The sequence below is a fragment of the Palaemon carinicauda genome, chromosome 11 (assembly GCF_036898095.1).
Source record: "Palaemon carinicauda isolate YSFRI2023 chromosome 11, ASM3689809v2, whole genome shotgun sequence".
Classification (NCBI taxonomy): Eukaryota; Metazoa; Arthropoda; class Malacostraca; order Decapoda; family Palaemonidae; genus Palaemon; species Palaemon carinicauda.
In genome coordinates this window covers 144,511,132-144,533,819 of record NC_090735.1, presented here as the reverse complement: position 1 = coordinate 144,533,819, position 22,688 = coordinate 144,511,132, and the positions used below count along the sequence as shown (strand labels likewise).

Sequence of the window (22,688 nt, the reverse complement as noted above, 5' to 3'; positions counted from 1 at the left end):
TTAGGATTTTCTGACCATTTTTACGTATGTCATTTTTTGATAATAATCATATATTCCATTTAATATGCGTATGAAATAGTGTTTTGCACACAATTATGCAAAAATAAAAATACTATCAAATTTGTCATCAGTAAAATATGAAATATAATGAAAACAGATCTGTGTTTTAAATAAGAAATAAACCATTGAAGGTGTGATATTGCTTCCATTCAATGCAAACAAAATGCATCAGTTTGAGAACCTTTCTGTTATTAAAAATAAAAGATACTAAGGTCATAGTATTTGCATTCTTTTAGTATTAATAGCTGACTAATACCGTGGACCAAACCCCTAAATGGCTGGGCAAAGACACTTGTTTGAAGTAACCAATAATTTGAAAAGAAAAAGAATCTAATTTCATTTACAGCGAAGACGTAAATTTGATCTTTCCCGAAGCATTTCGGTTGTTTATAATTTATTTATCTATATATCTAAATAATTATTTGTTCACTTTTATTCCTGTGTAACATGGTATTAGTAAAAGTCGAAGGTCTACAAAATATATGAGAATGTATTTCATCCTGAAATTATAATGCGATTACTTGTACACTCATTTCCCATGTCATCAGAAATTATTTGAGTAATCTCTGTTTGAACATAAAATGTCTTAAATGAGAACTGTCGTATATTATATACCTGGTAGCTAATCGACTGTGGTGAATCAGACATTAGCAACGGCCAGCCCAGCATCTTCATTTTAGAACTGCTGAGAACCTACATCCACCTTCTCCAAATCAAAAGGCATGCACTGTATACATGCAGTATACATATATAAACACATGTTTGCATATTTCATATGTGATATATATACATATATATATATATATATATATATATATATATATATATATATATATATATATATATATATACATATATATATATATATATATATGTGTGTGTATATATATGCGTGTGTGTGTGTGTGTGTCTGTTTACTTAAAATCACATTGATGAAGCTTTGAACAAACTATGATACTAATTGAAAAAAAACATATTTCTTGCACTGAATTGTATTATACTTATCTATTTGTTCATCAATACAATTGATTATTTACTTTCCTTATTCTTTTATTCCTTGCTTATATCCATTCATGACCTTATGCATTTATCTATCCCTTGATTTCTTTGTAGTCTTCGTCTATTTTACTTTGAATAGTTCATTCCATCCTTATTTCTTGCTTTTTTAATATATATATTCATTCAAATATTTATGTTTATGTACTTATTTGATTATTTTTTCGTACCTAACTTTATTTCTTTTCTTTATCTCTACATTCTTTTGAGAATCTGTACATTCTCCAGTGTACCTCAAACTCTGATGCATAATTACATTGACAATATAATAAAGAATGATGAAAAAGTTTTTAATTTTATGATATTGAATAAAAATATGACTTTCGGGGTAAAATCTGACCCAGTACACTACTCAAGTACCATTAACCAAAGATCTCTTCTTGAAACTTCTCATCACCAACAAAAAGGATAAATTTGAACTCAAGCCTTGGGAGTCTTTTCCATTGACACTTGACTCGTCTTCTTTTCCTTTATCGATTGACCTGAGGTCATTCTAAGACTGACCTCACATGTGACGGATTTTCTGCATGAGAGTTCCTTGCATCTGTTTCAATTTCAATGTCAATAAGATGAAAGTAATAACTTTAATATATGTTTCCTAATATATATACACACACATATATATATATATATATATATATATATATATATATATATATATATATATATATATATATATATATATATATATATATATATATATATATATATATATATATATATATATATATATATATATATATATATATATATATATATATATATATATATATATATATATATATATATATATATATATATATATATATATATATATATATATATATATATATATATATATATATATATATATATATATATATATATATATAGCTTTTTCGGTTTTGTTGTGGACATAGTTTGATACTGTATAAGGGTTTTAAGTACATAATGTCTTTCAATAATAATCTTTATTTTCATATAAAAATAGAAACAAAAGTATTTCAACAATCATCCAAACTACTTCACCATATCCATTTAACAGTTAATTATTTACATAAGTTGAATAAGTGAACTAACCTTGAGAAAATATTTGTGCATATTATAAAACAAAATGACTTGATTGATATGATATTGTGACAGCCTCATTAAAGGCCTATGAAGGATAAAAATCTGTATATACTATATAATGCCATGAAATCTTAATTCTATAGACATAGCACGGTTTGCATTTATAACTTCGTCAATGCTCTCTGCAGAAATCTTTCTGGGTCTCTTAACCCTGTGCAGCTTGTGCAGCCTGCTGTGCAGCAGCCCTGAGTTCCTCCTCAGTTGGGTACTGGAGACTGGCACCAGGCTGGCACTCGTATCTGGGACAGCAGGCTGGGTACGGCTTAGCTTGGTCGGCTTCGTTGACGACTCTGCAGCCGGGAGACGGCTTTGGCTCAAAGCCACAGTCCTCCACCTTTTCGAAGAGCCGGTTTTCGTGTTGGAGACAGGTGGCTCTGCCACAGAAGGGAGTCAGGGACCAAGACTGGCCCACGGCGAAGGCCTTTCTGGCCGTGAATCCATAACACTGGCCGGGAGCCTCTGTTAAAATGATAGAATATTGATCAACAAACATAGACTATTTAGTAATTTACCTACTCTTCTTCAATGTATATCCTTAATGTTACAATGTATTAAGTATTATCACCTTGGATGGATAGAATTTTTTGTGAAAATATATTGGTCAGTAATAAGTAAATATCATAGATACTAACCTTTTCGGACCTCAGCAGGCAATGTACGGACATTTGGTTTTGGCTGGATAGCGTTTTGAGCAACAGCCGCTGCCAAGCAGAAGGAAGCTACAATCAGGAATTTCATCTTGGCTGTAATAAAAAGGAAAAGAGATATTCAGCTTTGAGTTGGGTTTTGACATTTCTTTACCTTAGAAGAATATTATATTCATTACATTTGAAAAACCAAATTCATTATTTTTTTTTTATGAGATACAAGTATATTTTCTATACACTTTCATTTTCTTTATCGACAGATGTAAGTTAGAAGTACAAATTTTAGAATTATGATTTACCTGAATAATGATCTAACTCTAATCTGAATTTCATAATGGTAATATTGTGGTGCACTTTTATTGTCATAAATAAAACACAAAATAAATTCTTCAATTTGTTTTTTTTTTTTTACTTTGGATATATTGCCAAACATAAAAGGATTCTATTGAGGTCTCCAGAATTGTAATTGTTCAGCAATTGAAAGATGTGTGTAAAATACCCATAGAATTTAAATAAATTTCCATTTTTATAATTTATCATTAAATTACCTCATACAGATATTGAAAGAATATAGCTTGGTTATTTCTCCTATACATTTTATGGATTATATGTGTATATCAAATTATTCAAAGATCTTATTAACATAAATATTAACCATATAATTTTGTATCCTCTAAAATCTAAAGCCTTACCTCAAATCGATCTAGCTATGTTGCTACTAAGAAGAACAACTGGTGAAATTGATGCTGACCAAAGATGCTGATGGTCTTTATATGCGATGTGGAGAGGAGATCAGTTGAGATGCCAGTTACTCCATTATTTACACTATTTTGGCGCCATTCAATGTGCCAAGTCTATCGTCGAGTTTTACTGAATAGAAAACTAAATCTTGTTTATTCTTAGTCCTAGAAATGACACACGCAATTCATAACGATATATAATGAGTTATTGTTATTAAGTCATTACAATACAGACTATGAATATAATTTGGCAGATGCAATATCAGGTAAATTCCCAGGAATCTTCCTGTTAGAATTCCCTGACTAAGAACTAGTATATGACGCAAGATGGCTTGCTTAAAAACCGGATGGTCCACCCATCTCCTCTCCTACCCTAACCCCGGCACCCAGTCAACACATTCCATTTCTTTGCGGAAGAAGAAGAAGAAGAAGCGTACATCAGCAGTGCCGAATGTTTTTAAAAAAGTTTTTAATTTTTTTCTATTTTCTCACTAATAAGATTCAGGGACTTTCAGATAATTTATATTAACTTGATATAACTTTTGATCTAAAGTCTTAATCTGTATACTATTAATACCACCGAAATATCTCAAGTACCACGTATAGATTTTGTTGTTTCATAAAAAAAGTTTTTCACGATTGTATTTGTATAGGCACCCATTTAAACACACATTTTAGCAAGTATATTTTATCAGATGGACAATCAAACAAACATAAGCTCACATTTATTTACAAGCTGTACCAGAGATGGAAAATAATCGTTTCAACACTAAATTTTGCTTCCCCTCAGAAAGGAAAAATGTGGAAATGATGTTGCAAGATATTGCTCTAGTGTTGCATTTCCTCTTACAGCAAAACTATAAATGAACCCCCATTACTTGTAATATTTGAGTCCTCTGTCAAAATTTTTCAAATCTAGCTATGTAGATGAAGAAATACAATAGTCATGGATTTGGAAACGAAGATCAAATATCTTGATAAAGAATGGGATAAGATAAAAGCCATATATTACCCTACCAAACTCAGAGTATAAAAAAAAATAATAAAAGGAAGAAGAGAAACTTACGGAGGAATTTAACTCCAGACAGTGGTGGAGCAAAGGTCGGAGGCTGTGGCGCTATCATAGAAGATGTAGTGGCTACTTACTTGCAAGGGAGTCTAAGGCAAAGGCATATGTATTAGACTTAGTTCTGTCAGATATCAAAAGAAGGAGGATGATGTTTGTGGAATAAAATTGATTTCTCAGTGTGTGTGTGTGTGTGTGTGTGTGTGTGTGTGTGTGTGTGTGTGTGTTTGTGTAGGCAATGGAAAGAGTTATAATTACAGAAGGATTGAAACCGTCAGACCAGTACTTAAATGATCACATAATTCTTTAGTGGTAATAATCAAAGGCTGGCTGGTACTTTAACCTACCTACCACCTATATTTCATCTTGTAAAGTTGACATTGATTTGTTATCTTATTTTCTTTCAATTTAAAAGGTATAGATTATTGTGAAATAATTGAAAATAATGTTTAATTCAATCTAGCAGATCACATTAAAAAAAAAAAAAAAATAAGGTATATAATAATAACATTTAGAATCATTTAAGAAAATCCGTTGCATTTAGTTCAAATCGATCGATGCACAATGAATTCCAAGATATGAAAAGATAAAGATTACAAATTTCAGGTACCCAAGCCACTGTACCCAAACCTGAATTGCAGCAATAAATAGTCGTCCCTGGTAAAGTCCCTCGTCAAACCCCAGGAATGGCTCTTTAGCAAAAAAAAAAAAAAAAAAAAAAAAAAAAAATAGGCAAGTGAAAAAAGAGATTTACTGCTACTCACGCAAATCGCTTTCTGGACTTTCTTGGCCAATTGAATTTTTTTTTTCTTTCTTTTTAGCCGGTTAAGTCTGGTAAGATGGACCTGACACATTCAGACTTCTTTAACAAAGAAATTTTGATAATTTTATGATGTATTTATTGTAATTCTCTAAACTAATTAAAATGATTACCTTTCGATAAACGCATGTAATAATTATTTCAACAGTCTCATTTTCCCTTGTTATTTTGACTCCAGAAATGGTACCGGGTAGTAAGTCAACTACGGACTGTAGCCAAAAACTTGGTTAAGAATTGCGCAAGACTAACAGCCATTGCCTGGTCCCCCTTGGACTAGCGTAGGTATAGAGGGGCCTTAGGAGCTTATCATATGTAGGCCTACTGCATATATGTTCGATCCTTGGGAAATTGACCGGTCCTTGCCTCTGCCATTCATGAGTGAACTTTACAATCTCTTCAGAATTTTCAAATGTATCATAATGTTATTGTGATTTCGTGTAGTAAAAAATCCACACAATAAATTAGATTAAGTAAACACTTTATGCATAGAGGTATTTTGTTTATTGATACGAGTAGTGGTAATGAGTTCTCATTCCTTCTCTTCTGAAAGTATCATACATAGAAGATAAAACCCCTATAGATTAATTAGACGAGATTCCTGTCAATCAAAATAAGCAAAGTGAAGAACTAATGAGATGAAATACTGAGCAAACCTTGTGCAACATTTACATGACCTATGCATTTAATAATGACGTCTTTATTCTATGGTTTACCGGAATGTAATGTTATCAAAATTAGACATCATGTACTTAAGTAACTAACTACCTATTTACGTAACTAAAACTTACGTCATTCCCTTCATATATATATATATATATATATATATATATATATATATATATATATATATATATATATATATATATATATATATATATATATATATGTGTGTGTGTGTGTGTGTGTGTGTGTGTGTGTGTGTGTTTCCTGTTGGAGATAGGTGTCTCAGCCACAGAATGGACCTAAGGTCCATTAATGGCCCATGAGAGAGAGAGAGAGAGAGAGAGAGAGAGAGAGAGAGAGAGAGAGAGAGAGAGAGAGAGAGAGAGAGAGTTATACCTTTACTTCAGTTTGTGGTTAACTGTGTATCGTTAGTCTTAAATCTCGTATACAAATGAAAATGATCAACCAATTATATCAATTGTTCGTCATTCATCAGAAAAGGCTTTTACATAATAGCTTCAATGTTTCTTCACCCGTATAAGGAAACGAAGGAAACTGTAAGTAATATTTCGGAGGTACCGCAATTTGATGGTAAAGTAAAATAGATTTCCAAAAGAAAAGAAAAAACGTTTGCCATTACATATATTCGATTCTTCTTTTTCAAACATGGAGGCTGACTCGGGTAGTGAGCGAATGACTGAACCTGGGGCTCTTTCGTAAGCAAACTGACTTTCGCAATCTGCACTTCTTGCTCCCACTCGTGGAATTCCGGCTGCAATATTCTTGGGAATTTACCGCGTTTCGAAAGTGCCATAACGTATCAATATCCTCATTGAAATTTCATGAAGACGACAAATAAGATATTTTTCATACATAATTATTCCCAGTTTTAGAAGAAAGTTGATGAAGTATTCGTAGGACCGACTCATTTCGCTAAATCCCTGTCCGTTCAGCCGGTGTTGGACAAAACTAACTGGCTAAGGGCACAAAAAAGGTGGTATCTGGCATCTCGTGGGATCTTCTTCCCTTGCAGGATATAAACATCAGAGCTTCCTTAGTCAGTGTCAAATACTCCTGCTGTTCTTCCGAGTAGCAACAATACTAAAGCCAACTAAGGTAAGAGTTGAGAAAATATAGAATTGAAAGGTCATTGCTTATATTTATGGGCTTCTTAGATGAGACTTTTATGCTTGTTTTTTTTTTTTTTTTTTTTTTTTTTTTTTTTTTTTATGGCAGCCTACTTCAAAAGAAATTATCAAAATAAATATGTTATGTTTCATATTGCCAATTCACATATATTTTTCTTGATAACAATACCATTACATATTCATGTTCCATACTCAATGAGTTGTCGATATATGATATAAATGTATTAATGCTCTATTATATGTAAATTATCATATTGGCCGCTACTATTATATTCATATTGTTAACTGTTTAGTAATTGAAAAAGGATATTAAAACAGATTTCCTTAAAAGTTATTTTTAGTAATCAAGCTTATATCTATATCTATAACAATAGTTATTAAACTTTGAATCATCAGTTTTTGTAAAACAACTATGACTTTTGATATTTGTTTTGAAATACTATAGAAATAATTTCCATTGCTTTTCTATCTGACCACAGTGAAAACAAATATTTAGAATAAAATGCTTCCATCAAACATGAAAAGCTTCCGACAAGTATGAATGGTCAAATGTAATTGCTCATCGGGATACAGAAGTTCTAAATCAAATTCAAAACTATAAATATGCAAATAAAAGTTTTTTATTTTCTTTGTTCACAGCCAAGATGAAATTCCTGATTGTAGCCTCCTTCTGTGTTGTTGTGGCTGTTGCCCAGAATGCTATCCAGCCAAAACCAAATGTTCGAACATTGCCTGCTGAGGTCCGAAAAGGTTAGTATCATTCTAACTTTTTTTCGCTTAAGGAATTTAAAAAATAAGACTATTGGCCTAAAATAAATTATCAATATATAGTCAATATAAGTTCCTCCTCCAGCTGTAATTGTTTATTTTGTAGCGATTTTCTCATGTAAAGGGGGAAAATGATAAATGTAAACTTATTAAACTCATGAAAGTAATAAATAAAATTAAAGAAAAAATTCTTATTTTAACAGAGGCTCCCGCCAGTGTTATGGATTCACAGCCAGAAAGGCCTTCGCCGTAGGCCAGTCTTGGTCTCTGGCTCCCTTCTGTGGCAGAGCCACCTGCCTCCAACACGAAAACCGGCTCTTCGAAAAGGTGGAGGACTGTGGCTTTGAGCCAAAGCCGTCTCCCGGCTGCAGAGTCGTCAACGAAGCCGACCAAGCTAAGCCGTACCCAGCCTGCTGTCCCAGATACGAGTGCCAGCCTGGTGCCAGTCTCCAGTACCCAACTGAGGAGGAACTCAGGGCTGCTGCACAGCAGGCTGCACAAGCTGCACAGGGCGCACAAGGATAATTTCTGTGTCAGAAAGTTTTAGGCTAAAAATAGAAAAAAACAGTATATGTATATAAACTGTACAAAGAACTCTGAACATTACTCATTCTGACGAAGTATTTCATCTTACTGAAGTTTTATCTAGTCCTGACCGATATGATAAAATTCAAATAATCTCATGAGAATATATCTATCATATCTTACCAGGTTATTCTCACTTCCCTGATTCTTCTTATAGATGTTACTCGCAAACTGATATGTAAAAAGTAAAAATTTTTTGACATAAATGCTAAAGTTTTTATCTATTTTCATAAATAAATAAATCTATTCTATAGAACATCATTGTTTTCTATACCCTTTCTTTATATAACTAAGATTATCAAAATAAGTTACAGAACAATAAAACTTTATCAATAAACTCGGAAAACGGACAAAAATCTTTTTGAGCTTTCATCTTATCGCGGAAATTCCACAAATTACCAGATTTAGAAAATATTTTTTGTTCTTTTTCTAAAATATTAAGACATGACTTAGTTACATCGAAAACTCTATAATTATGAATAATATAATGATATTCTTTTCATTATATAATTTCCATCTCATCAAATTATTTGATGAATATTCTGTGTTTGGGATTTAGGTTAAAACAAGTAAATAAATTTGAGAAGTTATTAGAATAGATTTTAGGTTATTGATTAATCTGTTAAACTCCTAAAAGTATTAGAATTATAATAAAACACTTCTTAATTTTTGCAGATCATCTCAAAAGATTTTGTCTTCGTTTCTTTTGATTAACATGGCGATTACCTTTCTACATTATAAGGGATTTCTGACCCCAGTATGATACTTTTACTTTCTGAAATTAATAAGAAATAAATAAATGAATAAAACAATCAACATTCAAGCATTGTTTTTTAACTTGATTCATCTTATCCATTGTTTGTTTGTTACTTAGAATTGGCTTGATAATTATGATAGAATTAGGATTTTCTGACCATTTTTACGTATGTGTCATTTTTTGATAATAATCATATATTCCATTTAATATGCGTATGAAATAGTCTTTTGCACACAATTATGCAAAAATAAAAATACTATCAAATTTGTCATCAGTAAAATATGAAATATAATGAAAACAGATCTGTGTTTTAAATAAAAAATAAACCATTGAAGGAGTGATATTGCTTCCATTCAATGCAAACAAAATGCATCAGTTTGAGAACCTTTCTGTTATTAAAAATAAAAGATACTAAGGTCATAGTATTTGCATTCTTTTAGTATTAATAGCTGACTAATACCGTGGACCAAACCCCTAAATGGCTGGGCAAAGACACTTGTGTGAAGTAACCAATAATTTGAAAAGAAAAAGAATCTAATTTCATTTACAGCGAAGACGTAAATTTGATCTTTCCCGAAGCATTTCGGTTATTTATAATTTATTTATCTATATATCTAAATAATTATTTGTTCACTTTTATTCCTGTGTAACATGGTATTAGTAAAAGTCGGAGGTCTACAAAATATATGAGAATGTATTTCATCCTGAAATTATAATGCAATTACTTGTACACTCATTTCCCATGTCATCAGAAATTATTTGAGTAATCTCTGTTTGAACATAAAATGTCTTAAATGAGAACTGTCGTATAGTATATACCTGGTAGCTAATCGACTGTGGTGAATCAGACATTAGCAACGGCCAGCCCAGCATCTTCATTTTAGAACTGCTGAGAACCTACATCCACCTTCTCCAAATCAAAAGGCATGCACTGTATACATGCAGTATACATATATAAACACATGTTTGCGTATTTCATATGTGATATATATACATATATATATATACATATATATGTGTGTATATATATGCGTGTGTGTGTCTGTTTACTTAAAATCACATTGATGAAGCTTTGAACAAACTATGATACTAATTAAAAAAAAAACATTTCTTGCACTGAATTGTATTATACTTATCTATTTGTTCATCAATACAATTGATTATTTACTTTCCTTATTCTTTTATTCCTTGCTTATATCCATTCATGACCTTATGCATTTATCTATCCCTTGATTTCTTTGTAGTCTTCGTCTATTTTACTTTGAATAGTTCATTCCATCCTTATTTCTTGCTTTTTTAATATATATATTCATTCAAATATTTATGTTTATGTACTTATTTGATTATTTTTTCGTACCTAACTTTATTTCTTTTCTTTATCTCTACATTCTTTTGAGAATCTGTACATTCTCCAGTGTACCTCAAACTCTGATGCATAATTACATTGACAATATAATAAAGAATGATGAAAAAGTATTTAATTTTATGATATTGAATAAAAATATGACTTTCGGGGTAAAATCTGATCCAGTACACTACTCAAGTACCATTAACCAAAGATCTCTTCTGGAAACTTCTCATCACCAACAAATAGGATAAATTTGAACTCAATCTTTGGGAGTCTTTTCCATTGACACTTGACTCGTCTTCTTTTCCTTTATCGATTGACCTGAGGTCATTCTAAGACTGACCTCACATGTGACGGATTTTCTGCATGAGAGTTCCTTGCATCTGTTTCAATTTCAATGTCAATAAGATGAAAGTAATAACTTTAATATAAGTTTCCTATATATATATATATATATATATATGTATGTATATATATATATATATATATATATCTTTTTCGTTTTTGTTGTGGACATAGTTTGATATTGTAAAAGGGTTTTAAGTACATAATGTCTTTCAATAATAATCTTTATTTTCATATAAAAATAGAAACAAAATATTTTAACAATCATCTAAACTACTTCACCCATATCAATTTAACAGTTAATTATTTACATAAGTTGAATAAGTGAACTAAACTTGAGAAAATATTTATGCATATTATAAAACAAAATGATATGATTGATATGATATTGTGACAGCCTGATTAAAGACCTATGAATGATAACAATCTGTATATATAATGCCAGGAAATCTTAATTCTACAGACATAGCACTGTCTGCGTTTATAACTTCGTCAATGCTCTCTGCAGAAATCTTTCTGGGTCTCCTAACCCTGTGCAGCTTGTGCAGCCTGCTGTGCAGCAGCCCTGAGTTCCTCCTCAGTCGGGTACTGGAGACTGGCACCAGGCTGGCACTCGTATCTGGGACAGCAGGCTGGGTACGGCTTAGCTTGGTCGGCTTCGTTAACGACTCTGCAGCCGGGAGACGGCTTTGGCTCAAAGCCACAGTCCTCCACCTTTTCGAAAAGCCGATTTTCCTGTTGGAGGCAGGTGGCTCTGCCACAGAAGGGAGTCAGGGACCAAGACTGGCCCACGGCGAAGGCCTTTCTAGCGGTGAATCCGTAGCACTGGTTGGGAGCCTCTGTTAAAATAATAAAGTATTCATGAATAAACACAAAATATTCATTAACGCATCTGCTCTTCTTCACCGTATACTCTCGATGATACAATGTATTAAGTATTCTCACCTTGGATGGATAGTATTTCTGTAGAAATATATTGATCAGTAAAAAGTAAATATTATAGATACTAACCTTTTCGGACCTCAGCAGGCAATGTTCGAACATTTGGTTTTGGCTGGATCGCATTCTGAGCAACAGCCACTGCCAAGCAGAAGGAGGCTACAATCAGGAATTTCATCTTGGCTGCAATGAAAAGGAATAGGGATATTTACTTTTAATTCTGTTTTTGCCATTTTTTTTACCTTAGAAGAATATTATATTCATTATATTTGAAAAACCAGACACATCGTAAGATTCATTATTTTTTAATGAGATATACTGTAAGTATATTTCCTATACCCTTTCATTCTTTATCGATAGATGTAAGTTAGAAGTACAAATTTTAGAATTACGATTTGCCTGAATAATAATATAACTCTAATTTCAATTTCATAATGATAATATTATGGCGCACTTTTATTGTCATAAATATAATACAAAATTAATTCGTCAATTTTTTTTATCTTTGCTTTGGATATATTACCAAACATAAAATGATATTATTGAGGTCTCCAGAATTGTAATTGTTCAGCAATTGAAAGATATGTGTAAAATACCCATAGGATTTAAATAAATTTGCATTTTTATAATTTATTATTAAATTACCTCATACAGATATTGAAAGAATATAGCTTGGTTATTTCTCCTATACATTTTAAGGATTAAATATGTATATTAAAAGATTTAAAGATCTTTCGAACATGAATATTAACCATGGAATTTTTTACCCGCTAAAATCAAGTCTTACCTCAAATCGATCTAGAGCTGTTGCTACTAAGAAGAACAACTGGTGAAATTGATGCTGACCAAAGATGCTGATGGTCTTTATATGCGATGTGGAGAGGAGATCAGTTGAGATGCCAGTTACTCCAATATTTACACTATTTTGGCGCCACTCAATGTGCCAAGTCTATCAGCGAGTTTTACTGAAGGGAAAAGTAACTTATGTTTGTTCTTAGTCCTGAAAATGACACACGCAATTCATAACGATATGTAATGAGTTATTGTTATTATGTACATTACAATATAGACTATGAGTACAATTTGGCACCTGCAAAATTAGGTAAATTCCCAGGAATCTTCCTGCTGGAATTCCATGAGTAAGAACTAGTACATGACGCAAGATGGTTTGCTAAAAAACCGGATGGTCCACCCATCTCCTCCCCTACCCTAACCCCGGCACACAATCATCACATTCCATTTCTCGGCAGAAGAAGAAGAAGCGTACATCAGATGTGCAGAACGTTTTTAAGAACGTTTTTACAAGTTTTCTATTTTCTCAGTAATATGATTCAAGGACTTTCAGATAATTTATATCAACTTGATATAGCTTTTGATTTAAAGTCTAAATCTGTATACTATTAATCCCCCAAAATGTCTCAAGTACCACGTATAGATTTTGTTTTTTTGATAAAAAAAATTTTTCATGGTTTATATTTGTATAGGCACCTATTCAAACACACATTTTAGCAAGTATATTTTATCAGATGGACAATCAAACAAACATAAGCTCACATTTATTTACAAGCTGTACCAGAGATGGAAAATAATCATTTCAACACTAAATTTTGCTTCTCCTCAAAAAGGAAAAATGTGAAAATGATGTTGCAAGATATTGCTCTAGTGTTGCATTTCCTCTCACAGCAAAACACTATAAATGAACCCCCATTACTTGTAATATTTGAGTCATCTGTCAACATTTGTCAAATCTGTGGGCTTTGAGTATTCCTTCAAATTTGTACCATCGGCTCCTTATCAAATGCTTAAGCAATGAATCGCACTATGAAGGTAGATATCACCTAAGAAACGTCTTTAGAAACGTGCCCTGACGACCAAAAAGAAAAACAAGTGGAATTGCCCAGAGATGGACAAGTTCAGTACCAGTGACGCAACAGTTGCCTGCCAGAATACTGATGAGTCAGCCGTTGTACCAAGGATTTATCTAGTTTTAGTTGGATTAAACTTGACAACAGTGAATCCATTTGGAAATAGACATTGTTGTAATATAATTCTAATAATGTTTTTAATGAGATATTATAGCAGTTAATCGGAAAATAACGAGAACCGTAGAATCGAAGGAACCAGAAAATTCATGTTTTTCTTAATCAAGTATAACCTCAATTACAACACAAAAATTTAGCCTAAGGGCTGTGTAAAAAAGAATAATCAATCTGAAGCATCCTCAGAAACCAGATTTACATGCGACCTTCCAGATCAAATAAAGATAATACATTTGGCAAAGATTACTTTATAGATCCTCAGAGTGAATTTCTGGGGTTCGATATACTGCTAGTGAGCATATATGTATATATATATATATATATATATATATAGATATATAGGTATAGATATATATTATATATATATATATATATATATATATATATATAGAGAGAGAGAGAGAGAGAGAGAGAGAGAGAGAGAGAGAGAGAGAGAGAGACGAAAAGAAAAATTAAAAGATGACTGGAGTTATAGTACTTTCGTCCAATAGTGAGACCATTGATGTCACTATAACTCCAATAGAAATGACACAATGCCATCTATTGAGAAAAGTGGAAGACACTCGTTTCCCAGTAACCCTACAACCTTAGAAAACGAAAGTATAGCCACAAACGATGTTGTTTGGCTTCTATTCTTATTTTTATATTTATCATTATTTTACTTTATAATAAACGAAGCTTCTTAACATAGAATAAATTTCATGATCGCACTTGTCCAAATGTCACCGTAATAAAAAAGAAATTGGATAAATGAAAATTGCAATTATTGTATTGAGAAATGCTCGAAAAGTTATCACCTCTTACCTTTCGCCCATGGTGAGAGCTTATAGCCTATACAGTACAAAAAACCGCTGTTTCAAACTGTACAGTTCGTTTATATTTCGTCGTCCTACGGCTCTATTACACAAATTATTATTTTGTAGAAACTAATGACACTGTTCGCACTGAACGGTTCGGTTTCCATTCGCCTTTCGTCCGGCATTCGTACGTACGGTTCGGATACGTTTGGAAGATATCTCCGACGTACGAAACGTATACGTATCAGACCGCTCAGTGTGAACAGAGATATGTATCACTTTCGGTCACGTTGTGTTATTGGAAGGACTTAAAAATATTAAAGGGATTTTTTTACTGACGGGACTAACTGTCGGCTAATTAAGCAATAATGAATGGCGAGAGGTTGAAAGAGTTAAGATATCAGGAGAAAATAATCTTTTACTCCCTCTCTCCCTCTTTATTATTATTATTATTATTATTATTATTATTATTATTATTATTATTATTATTATTATTATTATTATTATTATTGCTATTGTTGTTGTTGATAATGCTTTTATTATTATTATTATTATTATTATTATTATTATTATTATTATTATTATCAGCTGTAACCTCAGTTTGAAAAGCAGAATGCAACAAGCCCTTGGGCCCCATTCAAGAATAGCAAAATAATAAAAAAAAAAATGGAGGGGGGAGTTAAACTATAGAAGATATATAAGAAAATGGAAATAACTTCAGTATAACTCTAGCTATGTATTGAAGAAATGCAATAATCAAGGCTTTGGAAACGAAGGTCAAAGAAGATCAAGAGAAGGCCATATCTTACCATACCAAAACTTACCGTATGAAAAAAAGAAAATAAATAAAAGGAAGAAGAGAAAACTACGTAGGAATCTTACTCCAGACAGTAGAAGACCAAAGGTCGGAGGCTGTGGCGCTATCCTAGAAGTTGTAGTGGCTACTTACTTACGAGGGAGTCTAAGGCAAAGCCATATGTATTAGGCTTAGTTCTGTCAGATATAAGAAGGAGGATAATGTTCGAGGGATACAACTGATTATTCAGTGAGTGTGTGTGTGTGTGTGTGTGTGTGTGTGTGTGTGTGTGTGTGTGTTTGTGTAGGCAATGGAAAGAGTTATAATTACTGAAGGATTGAAACCGTTAGACCAGTACTTAAATGATCACATAATTCTTTAGTGGTAGTAATCAAAGGCTGGCTGGTACTTTAACCTACCTACCACCTATATTTCATCTTGTAGATTTGACATCGATTTGTTATCTTATTTTTCTTCAAATTCAAAAGGGATAGATTATTGTGAAATAATTGATAATAATGTTTAATTCAATCTAGCAGATCACATTCAAAAACCAAAAAAAAAAAAAAAAGAAAAATAAGGTATATAATAATAACATTTAGAATCATTTAAGAAAATCCGTTGCATTTAGTTCAAATCGATCGATGCACAATGAATTCCAAGATATGAAAAGATAATAATTACAAATTTCAGGTACCCAAGCCACTGTACCCGAACCTGAATTGCAGTAATAAATAGTCGTCCCTGGTAAAGTCCCTCGTCAAACCCCAAGAATGGCTCTTTAGCAAAAAAAAAAAAAAAAATAGGCAAGTGAAAAAAGAGATTTACTGCTACTCACGCAACTCGCTTTCTGGACTTTCTTGGCCAATTGAATTTTTTTCTTTCTTTCTTTTTAGCCGGTTAAGTCTGGTAAGATGGACCAGACACATTCAGACTTCTTTAACAAAGAAATTTTGAGAATTTTATGATGATGTATTTATTGTAATTCTCTAAACTAATTGAAATGATTACCTTTCGATAAACGCATGTAATAATTGTCTCAACAGTCTCATTTTCCCTTGTTATTTTGACTCCAGAAATGGTACCGGGTAGTAAGTCAACTACGGACTGTAGCCAAAAACTTGGTAGAGAATTGTATAGGGCTAACAGTCATTGCCTGGTCCCCCTTGGGCTAGCGTAGGTATAGAGGGGCCTTAAGAGCTTATTATATGTACTGCATATATGTTCGATCCTTGGGAAATTGACCGGTCCTTGCCTCTGCCATTCATGAGCGAACTTTACAATCTCTTCAGAATTTTCAAATGTATCATAATTGTTATTGTGATTTCAAGTAGTAAAAAAATCAACATGATGAATGAGATCAATTAAACACTTTAACAATAGATGTTCTTTGTTTATTAATACGAATAGTGGTATTCAATTCTTATTCATTCTCTTCTGACAGCATCATGATAAATCGCCTATAGATTAATTAGACGAGATTCCTGTCAATCAATATAAGCGAAATGAAGAACTAATGAGATGAAATACTATGCAAATCTTGTGCAATATTTTCATAACCTTTGCATTTAATAAAGGCGTCTTTATTCTATGGTTTACCGGAATGTAAGGTTATTGACATTATATATCATATACGTAAATATCATATATACGTAAATAACCAACTACCTATTTAAGTAACTAAACCCTATAGCGTGATTCCTTTCATATATATATATATATATATATATATATATATATATATATATATATGTGTGTGTGTGTGTGTGTGTGTGTGTGTGTGTGTGTGTGTGTATATATATATATATATATATATATATATATATATATATATATATATATATATATATATATATATATGTGTGTGTGTGTGTGTGTGTGTGTGTGTGTGTGTTCTCGTTCTTCCTGTTAAAGATAGGTGGCTCAGCCACGGAATGAAGCCAGGGACAAAGAATGGCCCATGGAGAGAGAGAGAGAGAGAGAGAGAGAGAGAGAGAGAGAGAGAGAGAGAGAGAGAGAGAGAGAGAGAGAGAAAGAGAGTTATACATTTACTTCAGTTTGTGATTAACTGTGCATCTGATGAAGATTTGTTAGTCTTGAATCTAGTATACAAATGAAAATGATCAACCAATTATATCAATTGTTCGTCATTTATGAAAAAGGCTTTTACATAATAGCTTCAATGTTTCTTCATCCGTATAAGGAGACGAAGTTAAATGTCTCAAACGTAATGCCTACTGTGGACCACGTAATATATCTGAGATACCGTAATGGGATATTACAGTAAAATAGATTTCCAAAACAAAAGAAAAACGTTTGCCATTACTTATATTCGATTTTCCTTCTTCACACATGGATGCTCGCTCGGGTAGTGAGCGAATGACCAAACCTGGGGCCCTTTCGTAACCAAACTGACTTTCGCAATCTGCACTACTTGCTCCCACTCATGGAATCCCAGCTGCAATATTCTTGGGAATTTACCGCGTTTCGAATTTGCCATCTCGTATCAATTCCCTCGTTGAAATTTCATGAACATGTTAAATAAGACATTTTCATACATAATTATTCCTAGTTATAGAAGAAAGTTGATTCAGTATTCATAGGACCGACTAATTTCGCAAAATCCCTGTTCGTCCAGGCGGTGTTGGACAAAACTAGTTGGCAAAGATCAAAGAAAAAGGTGGTATCTGGCATCTCGTGGGATCTTCTTCCCTTGAAGGATATAAACATTAGAGCTCGCCGGTCAGTGTTAAATACTCCGGCTGTTCTTCGGAGTAGCAACAATACTAAAGCTAACTAAGGTAAGAGTTGGGAAGATATAGAATTAAAAGGTTATTGCTTAATGTTTTTGAGCTTCTTAGATGAGACTTTTATACTTGTTGTTCTCGGCAGTCTACTTCAAAAGAAATTATGAGAAAAAAAAAATGTCATTTTTCATATTGGCACGCCAAAAATTTTTATTGATAGCAAAAACATAAAATATCGATAATGTAATATCAAACTGTTTTTGCTTATTATGGATAAATTATCATATTGCCGGCTTCCATTAAAGTACAATCATGTCATACTTTTTAATAACTGTTTAGCAATTGAAATGAAGAATATTCTCATTTTATTTATTGACAAGCAGATCCAACAAATAAATTTAAGACAAAAATATATTTTCTTAAAAGTTATTTTTGTAACCAAGCTTACATCTATAACAATAACAATATTTCTTAAAATTTGAATCATCCATTTTTATAAAATAACTCTGACTTCAGATATTAGTTTTGAAATACTATAGAGATGATTTCCATTGCTTTTCTATCTTTCCCCAGTGAAAATAAATATTCAAAATAAAATACTTCCCTCAAACATGAAATTTAATTCCCCATCGGGATACAGAAGTTCTACATAAAATTCAAAACTATAGATATGCAACTAAAAGATTTTTTTATTTCTTTTCATTACAGCCAAGATGAAATTCCTGATTGTTGCCTCCTTCTGTGTTGTTGTGGCTGTTGCTCAGAATGCTATCCAGCCAAAACCAAATGTTCGAACATTGCCTGCTGAGGTCCGAAAAGGTTAGTATCATTCTAACTTCTTTCCATTTATGGAATTAAAAGAAAAAAAGAGAGACTATTGGCCTAATATAAATTGTCAATCTCTAGTCAATATAAGTTCCTCCTCCAACTGTAATTGTTACTTTTGTAGCGAGTTTCACAATTAAAGGGGATAATGATACCTGTAAATTTAGTAATCTCATGAAAGCAATAAATAATATTAAAGAAACAATTCTTATTTCAACAGAGGCTCCCAACCAGTGCTACGGATTCACGGCCAGAAAGGCCTTCGCCGTGGGCCAGTCTTGGTCCCTGACTCCCTTCTGTGGCAGAGCCACCTGCCTCCAACACGAAAATCGGCTCTTCGAAAAGGTGGAGGACTGCGGCTTTGAGCCAAAGCCGTCTCCCGGCTGCAGAGTCGTCAACGAAGCCGACCAAGCTAAGCCGTACCCAGCCTGCTGTCCCAGATACGAGTGCCAGCCTGGTGCCAGTCTCCAGTACCCAACTGAGGAGGAACTCAGGGCTGCTGCACAGCAGGCTGCACAAGCTGCACAGGGCGCAAAAGGATAATTTCCTCATCAGAAAGTTTTAGACTAAAGATAGAATAACAAAAATAACCAAATGTATAAACTGTACAAAGAACTCTGAACATTACTCATTCTGACGAACTATTTCATTTTACTGATATTTCATCTAGTCTTAATCGATATGATAAAATCTAAGTAATCTCATAAGAATATATATATCATATCTTACCACATTATTCTCACTTTCTTGATTCTTCTAAAAAATGTTACTCGCAAACTGATATGTGAAAAGTAAATTTTTTTTATATATAAATGCTAAAGTTTTTATCTATTTTCATAAATAAATAAATCTATTCAACTGAACAGCATTGTTTTCTATGCCCCTTTTATTATATAAGTAACCTTATCAAAGGAGGTTAAAAGAATAATAAAATTTTATCAATAAACTCGGAAAACGGACAAAAATCTTTTAGAGCTTTCACCTAATCGCAGAAATTCCAAAACTCAGCAGATTTGGAAAATATTTTGTGTTCTTTTTCTAAAATATTAAGACATGACTCAGGAACATCAAAAGCTGGATAATTATGAATAATATAATAATATTCTTTTCATTACATAATTTCCATATCATCAAATTATTTGGTGAATATTCTGTGTTCGGGATTTAGGTTAAAACAAGGTAATAAATTTGAGACGGTATTAGAATAGATTTTAGGTTATTGATTATTCTGTTAAATCCTAAAATTATTAGAATTGTAATAAAAAACCCTTTTTATTTTTTTGCAGATCATCTCAATAGATTGTGTCTTAGCTTCTTCCTATTAACATGGAAATTACCTTTCTACATTATAAGGGATCTCTTACCCCTGTATGATACTTTCTAAAAGTAATAAATAAAAGATTAATAACTACTTATAAAGATGCATATATAACAAACATTCAGGTATTGCTATTTAATTTCATTTATCGTAGTCATTGTTTGTTTGTTAGTTAGATTTGGCTTGAAAATTATGATAAAATTAGTATTTTCTAGCCATTCTTACGTAACATGTGTAATTTTGTGGATAATATTCAAACGGTTCATTTAATAACCGTAAAGAATATTTTATTGCACGCAAAAAAAAAAAAATGGTCTTCAGTAAAATATGAAATATAGTGAAAACAGATTTGTGTTTTAAATACAAAATAAACCACTGAATGAGTGATATTGCTTCCCTGAAATGTAATCAAATTGCATTATAGTTTGAGCATCTTTCTGGAATAGTTTCTCTATGATACAAAATACAAAGATTTCAAATTACAGATACCAAGGCCATAGTTGTGGTATTAATAGCTGACTAATTCCATGGACCAAACCCCTGAATGGCTGGGCAAAGACACTTGTGTGAAATAACCAGTGATTTGAAAAGAAAAAATATATGATTTCATTTACAACGAAGACGTAAATTTGGCCTTTCCCGAAACACTGGAGTTATTTTTCATTTATTTATTTATATACCTAGATACTTATTTGTCACTTTAATCCTGTATAACATTGTTCAAGTGGAAGTCGATGGTCTCAAAATATATGAGAAAGAATTTCATCCTAAAATTATAATGCGATTACTCTCTTCCTATGTCATCAGAAATTATTTGAGTAATTTCTGTTTAAACATAAAATATCTTAAATGAGAGCTGTCGAAAATTATATACCTATAGTTAATTTTTTTTAGTTAGGCAGATTAGCACCGACTCGGAAGGGTGCCCTTTTAGCTCGAAAAAGTTTCCTGATCGCTGATTGGTTAGATAAGATAATTCTGACCAATCAGAGAGCAGTAAATTTTTCTGAGCTAAACAAGTACTGCTGCGAGTCAGTGCAAATGCGCCTCATTAAGAAAAATTGAGTATATTAGCTAGTCCATTGTGGTGAGTCAGACATTAGCAAAGGCCAGCCCAGCATCTTCATTTTAGAACTGCTGAGAACCTACATCCACCTTCTCCAATTCAAAAGGCATGCACTGGATACATGAAGTATACATATATAAACACATGTTTGTGTATTTACATATGTAATATATACACTATATATATATATATATATATATATATATATATATATATATATATATATATATAAATATAAATATATATATATATATGTGTGTACATATATATATATATATATATATATATATATATATATATATATATATATGTACATATATATATATATATATATATATATATATATATATATATATATATATATATGTGTATATACATATATGTGTGTGTGTACTTAAACTCATATTAATGAAGCTTTGAACGAACTATGGCATTAACTAAAAAATATTATTAGCTCTAAATTGCATTATATTTATATATTTGTTCACCTGTACAATTGATTATTGACTTTCCTTCCTCTTTTATTCCTTTCTTGTATCTATTCATGCATTTATTCATTTATTTATCCCATGATTTTTTTTTAGTCTTCGTCTATTTTACTTTTAATAGTTCATTCCATCCTTATTTCTTCCTTTTTTAAAATATATATTCATTCAAATATTTATGTTTATGTACTTATTTAATTATTTTTTCGTGGCTAACTTTATATCTTTTTTTTTCCTCTACATTATTTTGAGAATCTGCACCTTCTCAAGTGTACCTCAAACTCTGGTGCATAATTTCATTGACAATATAATATAGAATAATGAAAAGTTTTCAATTTTGTGATATTGAATAAAAATATGACTTTCGGGGTAAAATCTGATCCAGTAAACTACGTAAGTATCATTAACCAAAGATCTCTTCTTGAAACTTCTCATCACCAACAAAAAAGGGTAAATTTTAACTCAGGCCTTGGGAGTCTTTTCCATTGACACTTGACTCATCTTATTTTCCTTTATCGATTGACCCAAGGTCATTCTAAGACTGACCTCACATGTGACGGATT

General features: G+C 31.8%; 3 protein-coding genes across 6 annotated transcripts; 2 read left to right on the top strand and 1 right to left on the bottom strand.

The window, feature by feature from the left end:
- Nucleotides 1-2,236: 2,236 nt before the first annotated feature.
- Nucleotides 2,237-12,881, bottom strand: LOC137650277 (uncharacterized). 3 transcript variants are annotated; one of them, XM_068383594.1, is made up of 3 exons: nucleotides 12,840-12,881; nucleotides 12,125-12,235; nucleotides 2,238-2,685 (listed from the first exon to the last, which is right to left on the bottom strand). In XM_068383594.1, the coding sequence occupies exons 2-3, from the start codon at nucleotides 12,228-12,230 to the stop codon at nucleotides 2,372-2,374; spliced, it is 420 nt and encodes a 139-aa protein (XP_068239695.1). In that variant the 5' UTR covers nucleotides 12,231-12,235; nucleotides 12,840-12,881; the 3' UTR covers nucleotides 2,238-2,371. The 3 variants fall into 3 exon arrangements, with proteins under 3 accessions (XP_068239696.1, XP_068239695.1, XP_068239694.1); XM_068383593.1 differs by lacking the exon at nucleotides 2,238-2,685 and adding an exon at nucleotides 11,385-11,952; XM_068383595.1 differs by lacking the exons at nucleotides 12,125-12,235; nucleotides 12,840-12,881 and adding an exon at nucleotides 2,859-2,970 and having other exon boundaries at nucleotides 2,237-2,685.
- Nucleotides 8,210-8,643, top strand: LOC137649864 (uncharacterized). Its single transcript, XM_068382805.1, has 2 exons — nucleotides 8,210-8,218; nucleotides 8,295-8,643. Exons 1-2 carry the CDS (start codon nucleotides 8,210-8,212, stop codon nucleotides 8,601-8,603), a joined length of 318 nt encoding a protein of 105 aa, XP_068238906.1. The 3' UTR covers nucleotides 8,604-8,643.
- Nucleotides 12,882-18,443: 5,562 nt separating the features above from the next.
- LOC137649816 (uncharacterized) lies at nucleotides 18,444-19,856 on the top strand. Of its 2 annotated transcripts, XM_068382765.1 has the most exons (3): nucleotides 18,444-18,485; nucleotides 19,140-19,250; nucleotides 19,477-19,855. In XM_068382765.1, the coding sequence occupies exons 2-3, from the start codon at nucleotides 19,145-19,147 to the stop codon at nucleotides 19,797-19,799; spliced, it is 429 nt and encodes a 142-aa protein (XP_068238866.1). In that variant the 5' UTR covers nucleotides 18,444-18,485; nucleotides 19,140-19,144; the 3' UTR covers nucleotides 19,800-19,855. The 2 variants fall into 2 exon arrangements, with proteins under 2 accessions (XP_068238866.1, XP_068238868.1); XM_068382767.1 differs by lacking the exon at nucleotides 18,444-18,485 and having other exon boundaries at nucleotides 19,477-19,856.
- Nucleotides 19,857-22,688: the final 2,832 nt, after the last annotated feature.